General features: G+C 33.2%; 1 protein-coding gene across 3 annotated transcripts in view; it reads left to right on the top strand.

Annotated features, from left to right (window-relative positions):
- Positions 1–13,926, top strand: part of LOC130893597 (nitric oxide synthase) — a 162,612-nt gene extending 148,686 nt beyond the window's left edge. For all 3 annotated transcript variants that reach the window (XM_057799817.1, XM_057799819.1, XM_057799816.1), the window contains 8 exons: positions 1,369–1,524; positions 1,609–1,843; positions 5,106–5,275; positions 5,344–5,554; positions 5,648–5,735; positions 8,853–9,117; positions 9,179–9,370; positions 10,670–13,926. In XM_057799817.1, the coding sequence (XP_057655800.1) occupies positions 1,369–1,524; positions 1,609–1,843; positions 5,106–5,275; positions 5,344–5,554; positions 5,648–5,735; positions 8,853–9,117; positions 9,179–9,370; positions 10,670–10,777 (1,425 nt within the window). In that variant the 3' untranslated portion in view covers positions 10,778–13,926. The remainder of the gene's footprint in view (positions 1–1,368; positions 1,525–1,608; positions 1,844–5,105; positions 5,276–5,343; positions 5,555–5,647; positions 5,736–8,852; positions 9,118–9,178; positions 9,371–10,669) is intronic.
- Positions 13,927–14,925: the final 999 nt, after the last annotated feature.

Genomic DNA, 14,925 nt, shown 5'->3' on the forward strand with positions numbered 1-14,925 from the left:
ATCGACAAAGCTACATAAGTTATTGTTTTACATATTGCGGAGACAAATCTTGTCCTACACAAACATGTCTTGAATGCGGAGAAACTTTATGTAATAATTTCATGGTGCTCAGTAGATTAATACGACATTTCACCACTAAAGACACATAAGTTGTCCAAAAAGATAAACGTATTTTCAACGTTTGAAGGATCAATCGGAGAAGCAGATAAATCTCGTGAGTTCATCTTTTGTCTTTCAACAACTCAGACAAGGCAAGCTCCGTGAACATTAACATGTTAGTTAAAGCAAAAAAGCCGCACTTTATCCCGAAACTTCAGTTCTGCGTCTATGCCAATAAATTGTCAAGATAATGATTAGCCAAAAAACTGCTAAAGAATTTGAAAAAATACCTGCATCGGCAGTTGATTGAAAAAATGAGAGTTTTTTGTTAATTTTGTTTGCCACTGCCTACCTATACAGCTGGTGAAGAAATATTCAAAGTAAGGGATGAATATTTTAATGAATATAATTTGGAATGAGGTAACTGTACAAGTATTAGCTCAGACGTGGCAGCAGGAACGGATAGATGCTTTATAACTAAAGCTGCTAAACAAAACCTAATGTTGAAAAACGGCATTGTTTTTTATACAGGAAAGCTGTTATGATGAAGTCTCTACCAGAGACACACACACACACATAAATAAACTCAATAAAAGAATTTAAGACAGAAATTCTAATATTATCACATCGTTAGATAGAATCAAAGCTTATGCGCTAAATTGGAACTATGGATCAATCTCTCTACCAAGGGTAATAATGAAATGTTCCCGAATGTTATGGCAGCTGATCCGGAAAAAAATTCATGTTCGAAACTTTTTGCAGAGAAAATGAATGTCTATATTTCCAGATTGATCTGCAACCTATGAACAGGGTTCGAAATCCATTCTCCGAGGGCTTGTTTTTACAATAAATGAGTAGGAAGAAAAATGAAAATTCTCTGCTTTCTAAGCTTGCTATTGCAACGACCTATTTATGTGAATTAGTATTTTCGACTCTAACCACAATAAAAATCAAAAGAGATTGTCAACTCCAAATCACTTCAAATTTAAACTGTGTTTGTTCGATTGAACAAGCTCATGTTTCGCATTAAATACCTTTTTTACAATTTAATTGTTGATTGATAATAAATATTCTTTCAATGATTCAATAAATAAATTGTTAATTATTACTTAAAAACGATTTTTTTGTGGTGTACCTTTGAAATTTCCTTTTTCCTAGGTGTACATTGAACACAAAAAATTTGCGGAACACTGTATTAAAAGATGTTTCAATACTCTACTAATTTGAAAATGTAGTAGAAAATAATCGAAAATTATTGTTATGATATAGGTTGCCTGCGAAACATTTTGCTTAGATGACGATGAGATCCTTCAGGATGCTGCCCTCACGTTGGAATCTGAATCGCTAACTGCTAATAATATAAGATTCCTGGAAAAACCTGAAACTACACATCTAAATGGTATTTTCAAATGTTATAATAAGAAAGTAAGTTCATACATGTATCTAATCAATAATTTTATTGAAAAAAATGTGTATCTGTAATATTAATTGATTATTTATTATTTTTAGGCATCCATTTGCAAACTTATTCGCAGAAAAAATCTTCACGGTGAAAAATCTCCTAAAGTGACACTACTTTTAGAGTTTTCTTCAAATTTGGTCTACAATCCCGGAGATCATCTTGGAGTTTTCGCGAGGAATAGCCCCGAAGTTGTAGACGGTATTATAAAGAGATTGCAAGGCGTTACTAACCCTGATATATCCGTAGAACTTCAAATACTCGAAGAGACTCATACTTCTAATGGTGCGTTCCACGAAGAAATTTATTTTATACTCACTCATGCATAACCAAAACCGAAATGAGATCAGGATTTATAATTTTCTTCTCTCTGTTTTTCTTGATCTGAATAATTATTACAAGCACATATACCAAATCATTATAATTCTCTCAATTTTCCAAAAATCATTTCCATCATTAAAAATTGGTTAAATCATCAGCCTGTTTTTAATAAAAACTATACCGCAGTTGCTAAATTTGATGAAACTAATTTATCTCATGACGATTGTTCTTTTTCTTAAGCCTTGATGAATATTGATATTTTTTTTCCAAATGAAACACGATAAATATTCGTTTTTTTAGATATTAAAGAACGTTTATTGATGTTAACTACACGTTCAAAGAATTGCTACCGAGCGTTTTCTATTAACAGGAGAGAAGGGGCAACAAGTTATTCTCAATATTTCCTATATAAAATACAATATAGTGATTCAATCACAATAAAGTTAGGATGTCCACAAACAACAACTTTTCCGAAGTAACTTCTTCTTCTTAGTCATTTTTAAGATCTCATGATTTGTTAATTTTGCAGGTTCTTTTGTATCAGTTCTTGAGTGGTGGATTGCCAGCTGTCCATCCATCTCTTAGGTGGTCGTCCGGGTTCCCTTTTATCTATTGATTCCCCTTCAAGTAAGATGCGTGGCAGTTTACTCTCTTCCATTCTCTCACGTGGGCGTACCAGTATCTTTTTCTTTGTCTCCACCATCTTACTATGTCTTGCATCCCATATTTTTCCCTGATGTCAGTGTTCCTGATTCGATCTACTCTTGTTTTTCCCACTACAGTCTTGAACGTTTTCAGTTCGGCTAGCCAAAGCATGCTTTTTATTTTATTGGTTTGATACAAGTCTTATAGATCCTAACCTTGCTATCCTTTCGCATGTATTCGTTCGCCCATATTGTCGGCCTTAAGCAGCCCGATATGGCAGTCGCCTTGTTGATCTGGCTTCTTAGGTCCTTCACTGGGTCTTGATAACTCGACAGGTCCATACCGAGGTATTTAAATTGTGAGACTTGTTCGATGATTTTATCCTCAACTACCAGCTCACATGATGTGGGCTCTTTAGCAATGGTTACGCTTTTCGTTTTTTCTGTGTATTTAGCCCTATTTATTGCTTGGCTGAGTCGGAAGAATTTGTGTAGTTGTCTCTATAGGTCGTCCAGCTTTTCCGTGGACATTCTTCTATTCTGCCCCATTCGGTATCCCATATTTAGTGATGATGCATCCTCTATAATTCTGTCCATTAAAAAATGGGCTGAGGCTGTCACCCTGTTTGATACCTCCTGGTGTTGGTATCTCTTCCGTATAAGTGTCTCCTGTCTTTACTTTGGTCATGTTGTTCGTATTGAACTGCGGACTGCTCTTACGATGTTGTATGACGTTTCTTTCGATATCAGTATATTTATGATACTGGAGAGGCAGACCCTATCAAATGCCTTGGTCAAATCGATGAGGCAGACATACGCTGGTGTATTAAATTCGATGGAATAATGAATATGGCGTTGATCGTGGATCTGTTTCGTCTGAAACCATGTTGTTTTTTCCTATTCGTTATTTGTGTTTCAAGTCTCTCCTTTAAAATGCTAGTGAAGAATTTCATGCTTGTGTTATGCCCCTGAAGTAACAGTTCAATAATTTAATATCTGAAAAAGTGTTTGAATTTTTCTATCATCTACTAAGATACTTATAACCTCTATATTGTTTTTATTAACAGAGCACCAGGAGCTGAAGTGCATACGTGCATAAACTACCGACCTTAATTGAGTCTGAAAGGCAAATTAATTTTATGTAGCGATTGCAGTATTGACATTCCCAGTGTATGTGCTACTCAAAAAAGCCTTCGGTCGTTTTTTGATTTTTTTGGTATAGTTAGGCATCTTAACAGTAAAACTAAAACCAATTTTGGTACTACAGACTATGTCGAGTCATCGTATGATCCAAAATCTATCGACTGTACTGGCTTCAAGTCTCTCCGATCATGAAGCGGTATTAAAAAAATTCTCGGTAAATCGATAATTATAAATGCTTTTGGCAAACTATATCTAACAACTGATTTTGACTTTCAATTTTCTAGATTTATTAGAGTACTGACCAGACTGGCGTTGAATTGTTCAAGCAAAATAATCCCTGGTCCACTTAAGGTTTACGTATATCTGGACATGTTAGTTTTTTACTATTGAATTCTTTATTTTTCTTTGAATATACTTATATTGAACTCTTCAACGCCTCTTGATGTAACGTCGCTAGTCAAGCTGGGACTGGTAGTGCCAGACCAGAACATGACTTCAATTTTTGTTTCCTTTGAATTCGTTAGTCGTTTCTTCAAGTTATCAAATAACTACTTCGTTTTACTGTTTCCCTTTTATCCACTGTTTTATATCTAAAACCATATTTTTGTCCAAATCTTCCCAGTGTTTGTACCGAACGTCCTTTTTAGTTCTGCAAGAAAACATTGAAGATTTGGCATTAAGTTTGATACAAACGTACTGTAGGTTGTCTCGTATAGTGGAAAATTTTTAAAATATTTCAATACATTCCTTTTTCGATTCAGTGAGACACCAATTTTCTCATCCACAAGCATTTTAAATTACTTTTTGAGTATCTGTTGACAGATGGCGCCATCTTATTTCAACTGTTTGACCTCTTTCTATGCTAGGCACTACTAGAACGTTAACCAAATCCAAAGAACAAGCTTGAGGCCACGGTTGTCACATACTTTATTTTTCAAAAAATTTTTTTTAAAAATAATTGACTTTTGATACACCGCACACTTGTACTGCTGATTACTAACTACTGACTGTGAACCAGAAACCCTCCTAAAAATATCTACCTGATGAAGAAAATATTCTCAATAAATTCCAAGAGATTAATTTTTTGTTAAATGTTGTTGTTTATCTATACTTTTGAATTATTCACTGATTCTGAATATTGAATATTGTAATGCGAATTTGAGCAAGTTGTTTACTATATAGTTTGCAATGGGAAGTCTCGTATCTTATATTGTAAAGATAAAATCATGCTACTGCATTTTATTTTACAACTAACAATGACACCACAATAATCAAAATTGAGTTTGTTTAGGGCAGAGGATCTTCGTCTAATTTTAAAATTAATTAAGTATACCATTTTTCAGTTTCTTAAAACTGGGTTTCGTGTACTTCGAAACTTGTTTTTTCCTTTTTTCGAATAACTGACAAAGTAATTTGGAAGTATTTGATTGTTTGAATAGGTATCGTAAGAAGCTGGAAACCACATGAACGTTTACCCAGTTGTTCTATCAGAGAATTGTTCTCGCAGTATTTGGACATTACGACTCCTCCTACGCCAAATTTACTTCAATATTTTGCCTCGATAGCGACCAACGGAGAAGAAGCTATAGATCTTAATTTATTGGCTACTGTAAGTAAAAACGTCTTATTTTCTTAATTACAAAGGCTTGTAATAATTATACTCTCCATTCTCAAAAGGACTCTAGTGCTTATGAAGACTGGCGTCATTGGAGATATCCACATCTTTTGGAAGTTTTGGAACAGTTTCCGTCTGTTCGACCATTCGCACCTATTCTTATAGCTCAACTAAGCATACTTCAACCTAGATTTTATTCAATATCTTCCAGTCCGATGATGAATCCCAAAGAAACCCACTTGACCGTAGCAGTAGTTGTTTATAAAACACAAGGTGAGGAACCAGTTTATAATGACATGAATCTATTGTAGGCCCTCAACTATCTCTTAATAATATCTTTAAATAAGTTGATCCCCTTAATTTTAGACGGTCAAGGTGCCTCACATTATGGGGTATGTTCAAATTACTTGCAGGGCGTCCCATTGGGATCAGATGTTTCTGTATTTGTGAGAAGGTAAGGAAATAAATATTTGAACAATGTATTAAATAATAAACGTCGTACCACGTAATAACTATTTAATTAGAGATGGTAATACAGTGCAACCTTAATATAACGTACCTCAATATTACGATTCCCAACGAAGTGTGAATACTTGTACTTAACGAATTCTGTTAACCCAAAACCCTTGGATAAAGTTCCCTCAAATATAACCCTTAACTCCATAGTACATATGTTATTCAGTCTCGATACAATCAGTGTTTGGTTTGATGTAAACAGTACTGCTCGTCACGTGAAAGATTGAGTACTTGCAATGTCTTAGTAACGTAATTTTCTGAAGCAAGTAGAAGATTAAAATAATGCGAGTGGTTGAAGTGGTCAAAACAATGCTTCTATCATTCATGAAAAGGCCTATCAATTTGCAGTTGTACTAGGATATGCAGAGCTCCGTGCCATCAACTGGTGGCTTCAGAATTTCAAAAAACGGAACGAGATAGTTTTCCCAAAAAAAGTGTGATGAGTGAAAAGACAAACTGTAAAAGCTGGCCGTCGAATACGACCCGAAGACATCTTTTACACCGATCAAACTGGACTTTTCTATAAATGTTTATAGTCCGGTCAAATTAGACTAAAAAATAAGAGTGAAGCTAAATTCCCGTCAAGCTGAAAATCAGTAAAATTGTTTAAAATACAAATGAATTCCTTATAATTTCTGTGTATGGAAAAAATTTTATTTAAGGTCAAAGTTTTCAGCTTTTCGCGATTATCAGCAAAACGGTAAGTTTTACCATAAAAATATCTCAGACAAAAATTGTAGGTCATAAAACTATTCATAAAAAACGTGTCAATAGGTTTTTTCCTACGACCCACCGTTTCTGGGATATAACGGTTCAAGACGTTGTAAAATTATAATGTTTGTACGAGAAATATCAAAGCTGACGCATACAAACATCGTCGAACTTTAGTAACATCTTCATCAATTGATAATTTATTTGATGAATTCAAGACAGTTCCCACCACCAGTCAACAGAAATTTCTTACAAATACTCACAAGTTTCGATTCATTTCAATGTTGTAAGAAAAATTTACTCCTGAAAATATATTGGTGAAACCATTAAATACGACAACTTTTTAAATCATGATACGAGTATCTCAGAAACGGTAACCTGTAGAGTAAAAAGTATTGATACATTTTTTTGTAGATAATTTTATGATCTACAATTTTTATTTGAGGTATTTTTATGATAAAACTCACAGTTTCACTAAAACTTGCGAAAAACTCATTTTTCTGATCTTTGACCTTGAATATAATTTTTTCCATAAACGGAAATGATGTGGAACATTCAAATTTTATATTCAATTGTATTTTAAATAATCTAACCGATTTTCAGCTTGATGGGAATTTATGTAACTTCGAATGTTTAAATTGACCGAATTATTACCTAACAAAAGTTTATCTTTCTAAATGTAATGGTGATATAAACTTCCCTTAACACTACTCCCAGGAATAAATTGTACTGGGATCTACAAACTTAAGCCATTCATCACAGAAAATATAGAAAACTATGTTGTTTTAAAAATGTCAAAAATCTACAGATTACACACGGCTAACCACCATCTAGAAGCATCAATTCATTTTCAAAACTGTGTACAGCACGAGCTGTAATTCTATTTCACTCTCGTTTCCTTAATTCTGCCAGCGAACACTCTTTATATAATATACTACTAGAGCAAACTTACTTTAACGAATTATTTGATATAACGAATATTTACTCGTTCCCTTCCGATTTGTTATGCACTGTTACACTGTATTACGTTAATTTTTTTAGTTTTCTCAACGTGGTACTACGTTTTTATGAATACTAGTGAAAATAAATCGGTTAATTAAGATATTCTCAGTTGTTAAAAATAGATACATCCTATTATTTTTGTATAATATAACTTGCATATCCCACTTCCAACTTTTAAAAGTGCTTATGAATTGTTTTATACTTCAATTTGGGCAACGGAAATATGGCCCACTATGTTTAAAATTAGTCATACAAGTCTTAAAAACGGCCCACGTGGAAGGCGTCTAAAAATAGAATAGACTGGGTACAGTTAGCTCGGAAAAATTCTAAAATATTGTCCTTAAATAAGCTTTTTTCTTATGTAAAAATGCACAAGATGGTAAACCCCTAAACTACTCTAGTAGTTCAATTGGTGCCTGCCGTGTGGAGATGACAGTGGATATTGATCTTGAACTGTATGTTGTAGTGATTAGTAGCTGATTTCACAGGCTTGCACCAATCAAAGGATTCCTCGTAGATTTACTTGGCGTTTGCAGACGAACTCGGTGTTCATGCACCACGTCTGTCTGTCGAGCAGGCTTTGTAGATACTCCTCTATTTGGGGTTATATTGAACAGCTCGGAAGAGATGATAATATGGATAAACAAGAGTCATGTCAGGGACCTTCCATCTCTGCTCCAAACTGTCCAGGTTTCTGGTCTATTCTAAATCGCCTGTAAGTCGAGTTTCCTCCGGATATATTTGGGAAGCTAGCGCCTCAAATGTGCGAGCACTACTCCAAATATGGATGAATCTGGGCTTTATAGAAGATTAGAAGCTGTTGCAGAAAGTATAGCTTTTTGGTTTTTAAGAGTACTCTAAGTATTTATGAATCTGTCTTAGCTAATTCGGTCATTTGACTATGACCAACCACAAAACCCAACAATTTGCGCTGTGCCGCAGTTTTTTATATTATAAAAAGAATATAGCTTGTGAATCACCTTCACACTGGTCAAACAATATACGCAGTGGTTTATAATTTTTTTCATTAACGTGTAGTTCGTTAAAAAGGTGTGATTTGCGCAAAATGAATCATTTATATCAAGGTAACGCACCCTCTTACAAAGCTCAAAAAATCGTTCCGATAAACAGTGAATCAAGTTGAATGAAAAAGTAATGACTTATTTTGACAATATTGAGGTTCAGAGGTTTATATTGAAACTATGAAATCGTGTTTTTCTTGTCGAAAAACAAATTGAACGACCGGCAGTTTGATGTATCACAAGTATCACTGATAGGCATTCAAATATAATAGAAATCAACCTTAAAATAATCAAAGCTGATTTGAACATGATACTTCTAGCGCTTCTGCATTCCATTTACCGACTGATCCAATGGTACCAGTTATTATGGTCGGTCCAGGAACTGGCATAGCGCCATTCAGAGCTTTTTGGCAAGAACGAACTATGTTGTTGAAGAAAAAACAGAAAATTGGGAAGATGTGGCTTTTCTTTGGTTGTCGAACCAAAGATATGGAATTATATAGAGAAGAAAAAGAAGAAATGCAACGTATAGGTGTACTCGATAAAGTGTTTCTCGCTCTTTCTAGGGAACCTAATATACCTAGAGTAAGTGCTAATATAATAATAATTGATATTAATAAAAAAATTATTATTTTTGTGGTTTTAGACATATGTTCAAGATTTGATTGTGAGAGAAGCAGCTGAAATCTATCGACTTCTTGTAGGAGAGAAAGGACACTTTTATATTTGTGGGGATATCACTATGGCAGAAAATGTTTATCAAACTTTAAGAAATATAATTCAGAATTATGGAGAATTGAACGATGCTGATGTTCAGTCTTATATGCTGCAATTAAGGGTATGTTTTTTCTGGAACTGGTTTCAATGTCAGTATTGTAAAAATTTGAAAAAACTCTGAATTTTATACAAAATGAGATATGCAATTTATTGCAAAATGAAGATAGATACGAATTTAACTCTTCCAAATTCGTATCCAAATATTTTCTTCTACTTACGAGTTCATCGACTGAAGGTTTTGCTTCAACTTCATTTTTGTAAATGTTCAAAATTACATTTTTTTCGTTAATATCAAAATGCAGTTTTTGTAGTCTTATTTTTGACGGACTGTGCCAACACAAATTTGTAGCTTTTTTAGCTTTATCAATATCTGAAATTTCCAAAATATTGAATATTAAAACACACTAAAGATATATTTAATTATACCAGCAAAAATTGACAGTTCCGACCCGCAATATACCAAAAATTATTAATACCGCCGGCCGATTACAGTTAAATCTGATTGACCAGCGTAAGGATGTTTATTTTCTTCGACCTACGAATACAACTCCATTTATCCAAAAGCCAAGTATCTTCTTGTGAGGTACAATCCCCTTTTTTGGTAAAACTAAAACCAACTTTACCGGCAGACTCCTCGCCGGCACTCCCTTATCCATAAGATAAATTCCGCCCCCCTAACACCCACCCTACACAGTTTCGTCGATCGACGGATGTTGCAGGCTTTCTGCGGTATCCCTGTAACCTAGTGAACCAGTTCTTCAGCCAAATGACCGACGATACACCCGCCCACACACATAAAAAAAATAAAACCCCTAAAATAAGCAAAAAAATAATATTAAAACCGAGAAGAACCGTTTTTGCTAACAAGTCTCACTTAGTTTTCATTCGGCCAAAATCTTCCTTCAGATATAGTTATACAAACACAATCCAACAAAACCACCACAAACCTAGCCCTGCAGAGGAACTATTTCTAAATCAGGGCCTACTCAAACAAACCACATTCCTTACAAAAATTCTCCTTATCCTACCAAACTTTAACCAACGAATCTCTCTCGACCAGCATCGATTGTTGTTTGAGTCGCTCTGTTTGTTGGATGGATTTAGTATGGCCATAGTCGTAAAAGTCTCATTGGTTAAATAATTGGTCTAAAATGACATTTTCGAGGTAATCTCTTAACGTCTCGGTGGTATATAGATAAAGATAATCATGTCCTTCGATCTTTTTTAACTAAATGTTGATTGCGCAATTATATTTTTGCAAATCAATTGCTATACATGAGAGGTACAAGTGTTTTGCCGGTTGTATATGTTGAAAAATGGAGAAATATTTTTGTAAATCATATTTTTATTTTACTTGTAGGATGAGAATAGATACCATGAAGACATATTCGGTGTCACACTTAGAACTGCAGAAGTACACAACAGATCTAGAGAATCGGCGAGAATACGAATGGAAACCGAATCTTAACAATATTAAGGCATTATAGATATTAGATACTCCAATATTTTTATCCAGTTTGACAGTAATCTAAGAAACAGACGAAGTTAAAATTTTATCAATTAACGTTAAGGAATTTGGTTAGTAAGGTTTTGACTGGCCAAATAGATAATTAATCTCAACAAAAAGTAATTATATTTTCATGTAAATAAATATTATATACCAGACTTAAAAAATATGATAATTTAGTTAGTTCAATGTCTAAATGTTCGTTTTTAGTAAATCCTGTATGTTTATGTATTAGAAAAAAGCGTCATCTATTTGTTGAACTAAATAATTTGTCATATATAGTCTGAAATCATAAATAACTTAGACTTTCCTTAGTAAAAAAAAATTTTAATGATATAATAGCGGACATTAAATATCGAAAATGTTCTCACTTGGTAAAACCATAAACTATTTTCAAACGTAGATAAGTAACTCATCATTAAGAATTGCACTTACACAAACGAAGATAATTTCAGTAAAATTAAATAGAAATATGAATTTGTTGCTTCAAAGTTTTGTTTGTTAAGATTTTTTGTTTTTCTTGAATACCTGTAAGTAAAATCATAATTAAGTATAATTTTTCAAAATTATAGATATGGAAAATAATAAAATTGTGAATAATTGTTTTTTCTACTACAATACAATTATTCTCAATAACTAGCATCACATGCATCTTCTTCAGAATCATTTTCGTTTAAATCGAAGTCTATTTAAAATTGGTGCACGTTGCATATATTGGTATTCAACTTTCAATCCTCCCCCTCTTTCCATTGATTCAGCAATTGTTTCCATGCTTGCCTATCTTGTGTAATCTTTCGGCATGATACGATCTCATATTTATTGAGGGTTTTCTTTGGACTACCCATCTAGTCGGAGATGTGCCTTTTGGCCGATTGCCTCCTATTTCCCTTCTATGATTAATCTTTCCATTATTCCTGATCTTCTAACTATATGTCCCAGGTACTGCAGATACATTATTTTGGTTAGCAGCCTTGTACGTGGACCAATTTCTTGTAATACGGTAACTCGTAAGATTAATCTATAAATCCACATTTCGAAAACCTCTATTTTATCTGCTTTGTTTAAAGTTCATGTTTCCGCTGCGTACATTGCAATTGGAAAGATAAGAGTATCAACTATACGGAGTTTCGTTGTTTTCGTGATAGATTTATCTTTCCGTATTTTATGAAACTTGGTAGTCGCTGAACTTGCCATAGTCAGACGGCGGCATATTTCGCTTTCGCATTTCCCAGTGTTGGTAATTAAGGAACCAAGATAGTTAAAATTGTTCACTTCGTAACCTGCAATTTCTGATGTTTGTGGAGAATTGTTGTCTTGACTATCAACTATCATTAGGCGTGTTTTGGCGTTCCCATTTCCTCTATTATGGTCCAAAGATAGCTCCAGTTAACTTTATCAAACGCTTTTTGATAATATACAAAACAGAGATACAGACAAGCCCGATATTTGATATTTGTTTTCTAGTTCCTTTCCCTGGCACAAAACCTGCTTACTCCTTTGAAAGCTGTGGCAAAAGAAATAGTTTGAGACGGTTATGTAAGATATGCAGGAAGATCATGCTAGCGTGAAAGATAAAAGAAACCGTTCTGTAGTTATTGCACTCAAAGGGCGTAACTTTTTTTAATATTGAAATAAACAGTGACTCTCCCCAATTTTCAGAGTATTGTCCTGTTTTTTTATATAAGATTTTGTGAAATATTTTTATTCCCTCCTTGGCAAGACTCTGCCGCTATTTGATCCGCACCAGGTGATTTTTTGTTTTGGGGAAGTTTTAAAGCATTTTCAATTTCCGATCTTAGTATATCAAGCTTTTGAGGTGTAGTTATTTCTTCCGGCAGTTGTTCTAAATTACCTTTGTATTCAACTTTTAACACTTGGTGCTAATGTTTGAACTTTCTTTCATTATCAAATCCACAACGGTGGAGGAATTTTTTTTAAATGTTATTAGTCCTTGTCTGTCTTTTTAGTTGGGAGTTTATTAACTCGATTGGATTTAAAACAATGTGACCATTCTTCTTGGCCATTTCGTCTACAGTATATTCTTCTTCTTTTTATAATGCTCTTCGAAATATGAACCATGTTCAAGTAGAAACTTCTGTATATCTACTTTAAAATATTCAATTGGAATTTCACATATTTGTCTTGAATGATACGTGCCATACACAATCACACTGTTTTTATGTAGTGCTGATACCAGTTTTTCTTTGCATCGAAAAGGGTCCTTCCAATACCCCGGTGGTTATCTAAAGAGCTATTCTTAACTAACCTAACCAGCTCTCCACCCTAATGGGGTGATTTCGTTTTACATTTCCAATTGTAATTTATCCAGGCTATACGAAGAGTATCGTGGCTATCCAACTATGGTAATCAACCTTTAGTACACCGCTCGCAACTAACTACTGAGTGTAAAACGGAAACCCTCCTAAAAGTACTTACCTGATAATTATAGAGAGAATATTTCGAATTATTTTTAATACTCTATTTACTTTCATTATTATGTGTAATTCCAAGGGATTAATTTTTTATATATTGTTGTTTTTTATCTATACTTTCAAATGATTCACTGATTCTGAGAATTAAATATTATAATACAGAGCTACCTTGACAAGTTGTTTACTATTCAGGTCGCTGTGGGGTGTATATTTTTGTAAAGAAAAGATTTTCGTCGTTTGATAACCGGCATTATATAAAATATGAATATCTATATACGAGACTGATGCATCTAAATGTTCTTGATTTTAGGTCTCTTCTGTTTTAAAATTAGTTTTTATCTTTCCTCCAAAAACTATTGAAAAAAAAACAGAAGAGACCTAAAATCAAGAACATTTAGATACATTAATATATCAAAAAGTTTAGAAAATGAGAAATTTGAGAAATTTATATGATATTGTTGAATGAACTAGTTCGTATTTTATAAAACGTAATTAGAAAAATCCAGGTGACATGGTTCCCATAGGATAAATTGTATATAATCTAAAGCTTAGATTTTCCGACCACACCGTGAGCTGATAGAAGAAAGAGATTACGAAATTACAAGTGTCAAATGAGTGCTCTGTGTAGTTTGATTAGCGTAGTATTTATATTTGGCAACGCCGCATAAAGAAAAAGAAGTTTATAACATTAATATCTCCACATACCGCGTTCTGTAACATTCAAATTTCGCGCGCATCATAATCTCGTCCGCAGCGTTATCATACATATAGCTCTGAGGTTCAAATTTCATGTAACTAAAATGTTTATCTTTACATTGATGATACTTCCATTGAAATCTGAATGCCACGCTTTATGAAATAAATTCGGAAGTCCTATAAGCGTCAATGGAAAAGGCAAACATTTTTTTTTTCGGTTCTCTGTAGACCCCTGAAAATTTAACTCGTCTTATAATAATATATTAAAATTCCAACTTTCATTAAATTCTGAATGCAAATCCTAAAACCGGTAGTAGTACCTTAATATCATAAAAAAATACCTGGGTGTCAAAGTTTTATTCAATATCAACAAAAAAAATCCTGGGAGTCGAAAGCTTGTTTAATGTCAACAAAAAGAACATTTGGAATAAAAAGCTTGTTCATTATTACCAAAAAGAATATCTGGGAGTCAAAAGCTTTTTTAATATCAACAAAAAGAATATTTGGTTAAGCTTATGTTGAGGTTAAATAACAGAATGACTATTTAGATGAATTTATATATATCATTCGTCAAAATCACTTCTTGCGAATGGGAAGAAGTGATTTTCAACTTAAATAGACTTAGGTAAAAGTGATTAGATGAAAATAACTCTAATTTCCACTTGAACATTTTCAAAGTTACTTTCCAAAGTTAATAAAACGTATTTCCCACTGTTTATGGATAAGATAAAGTAATCGACATTTTAAAGTCTGGTATGCATCTTTAGATATAGGTTTAGTTTTTTTAAAGGACGACGAATATAATGTAAGTATTTTATCGTAAGCAGAAATACTAATTATAAATTTCTTCTAAATATTTAAAACTAACTTTCGAATTTACTTATTATATGTTTTTTCTTTAAAACAAAAAAAATAATAAACAAATTACGAATTTGAATGTAGTTTCAATTATATCGAATCTGAATACACACATCGTTTTCG

Source organism: Diorhabda carinulata, chromosome 5 (genome assembly GCF_026250575.1).
Source record: "Diorhabda carinulata isolate Delta chromosome 5, icDioCari1.1, whole genome shotgun sequence".
NCBI classification, from domain to species: domain Eukaryota; kingdom Metazoa; phylum Arthropoda; class Insecta; order Coleoptera; family Chrysomelidae; genus Diorhabda; species Diorhabda carinulata.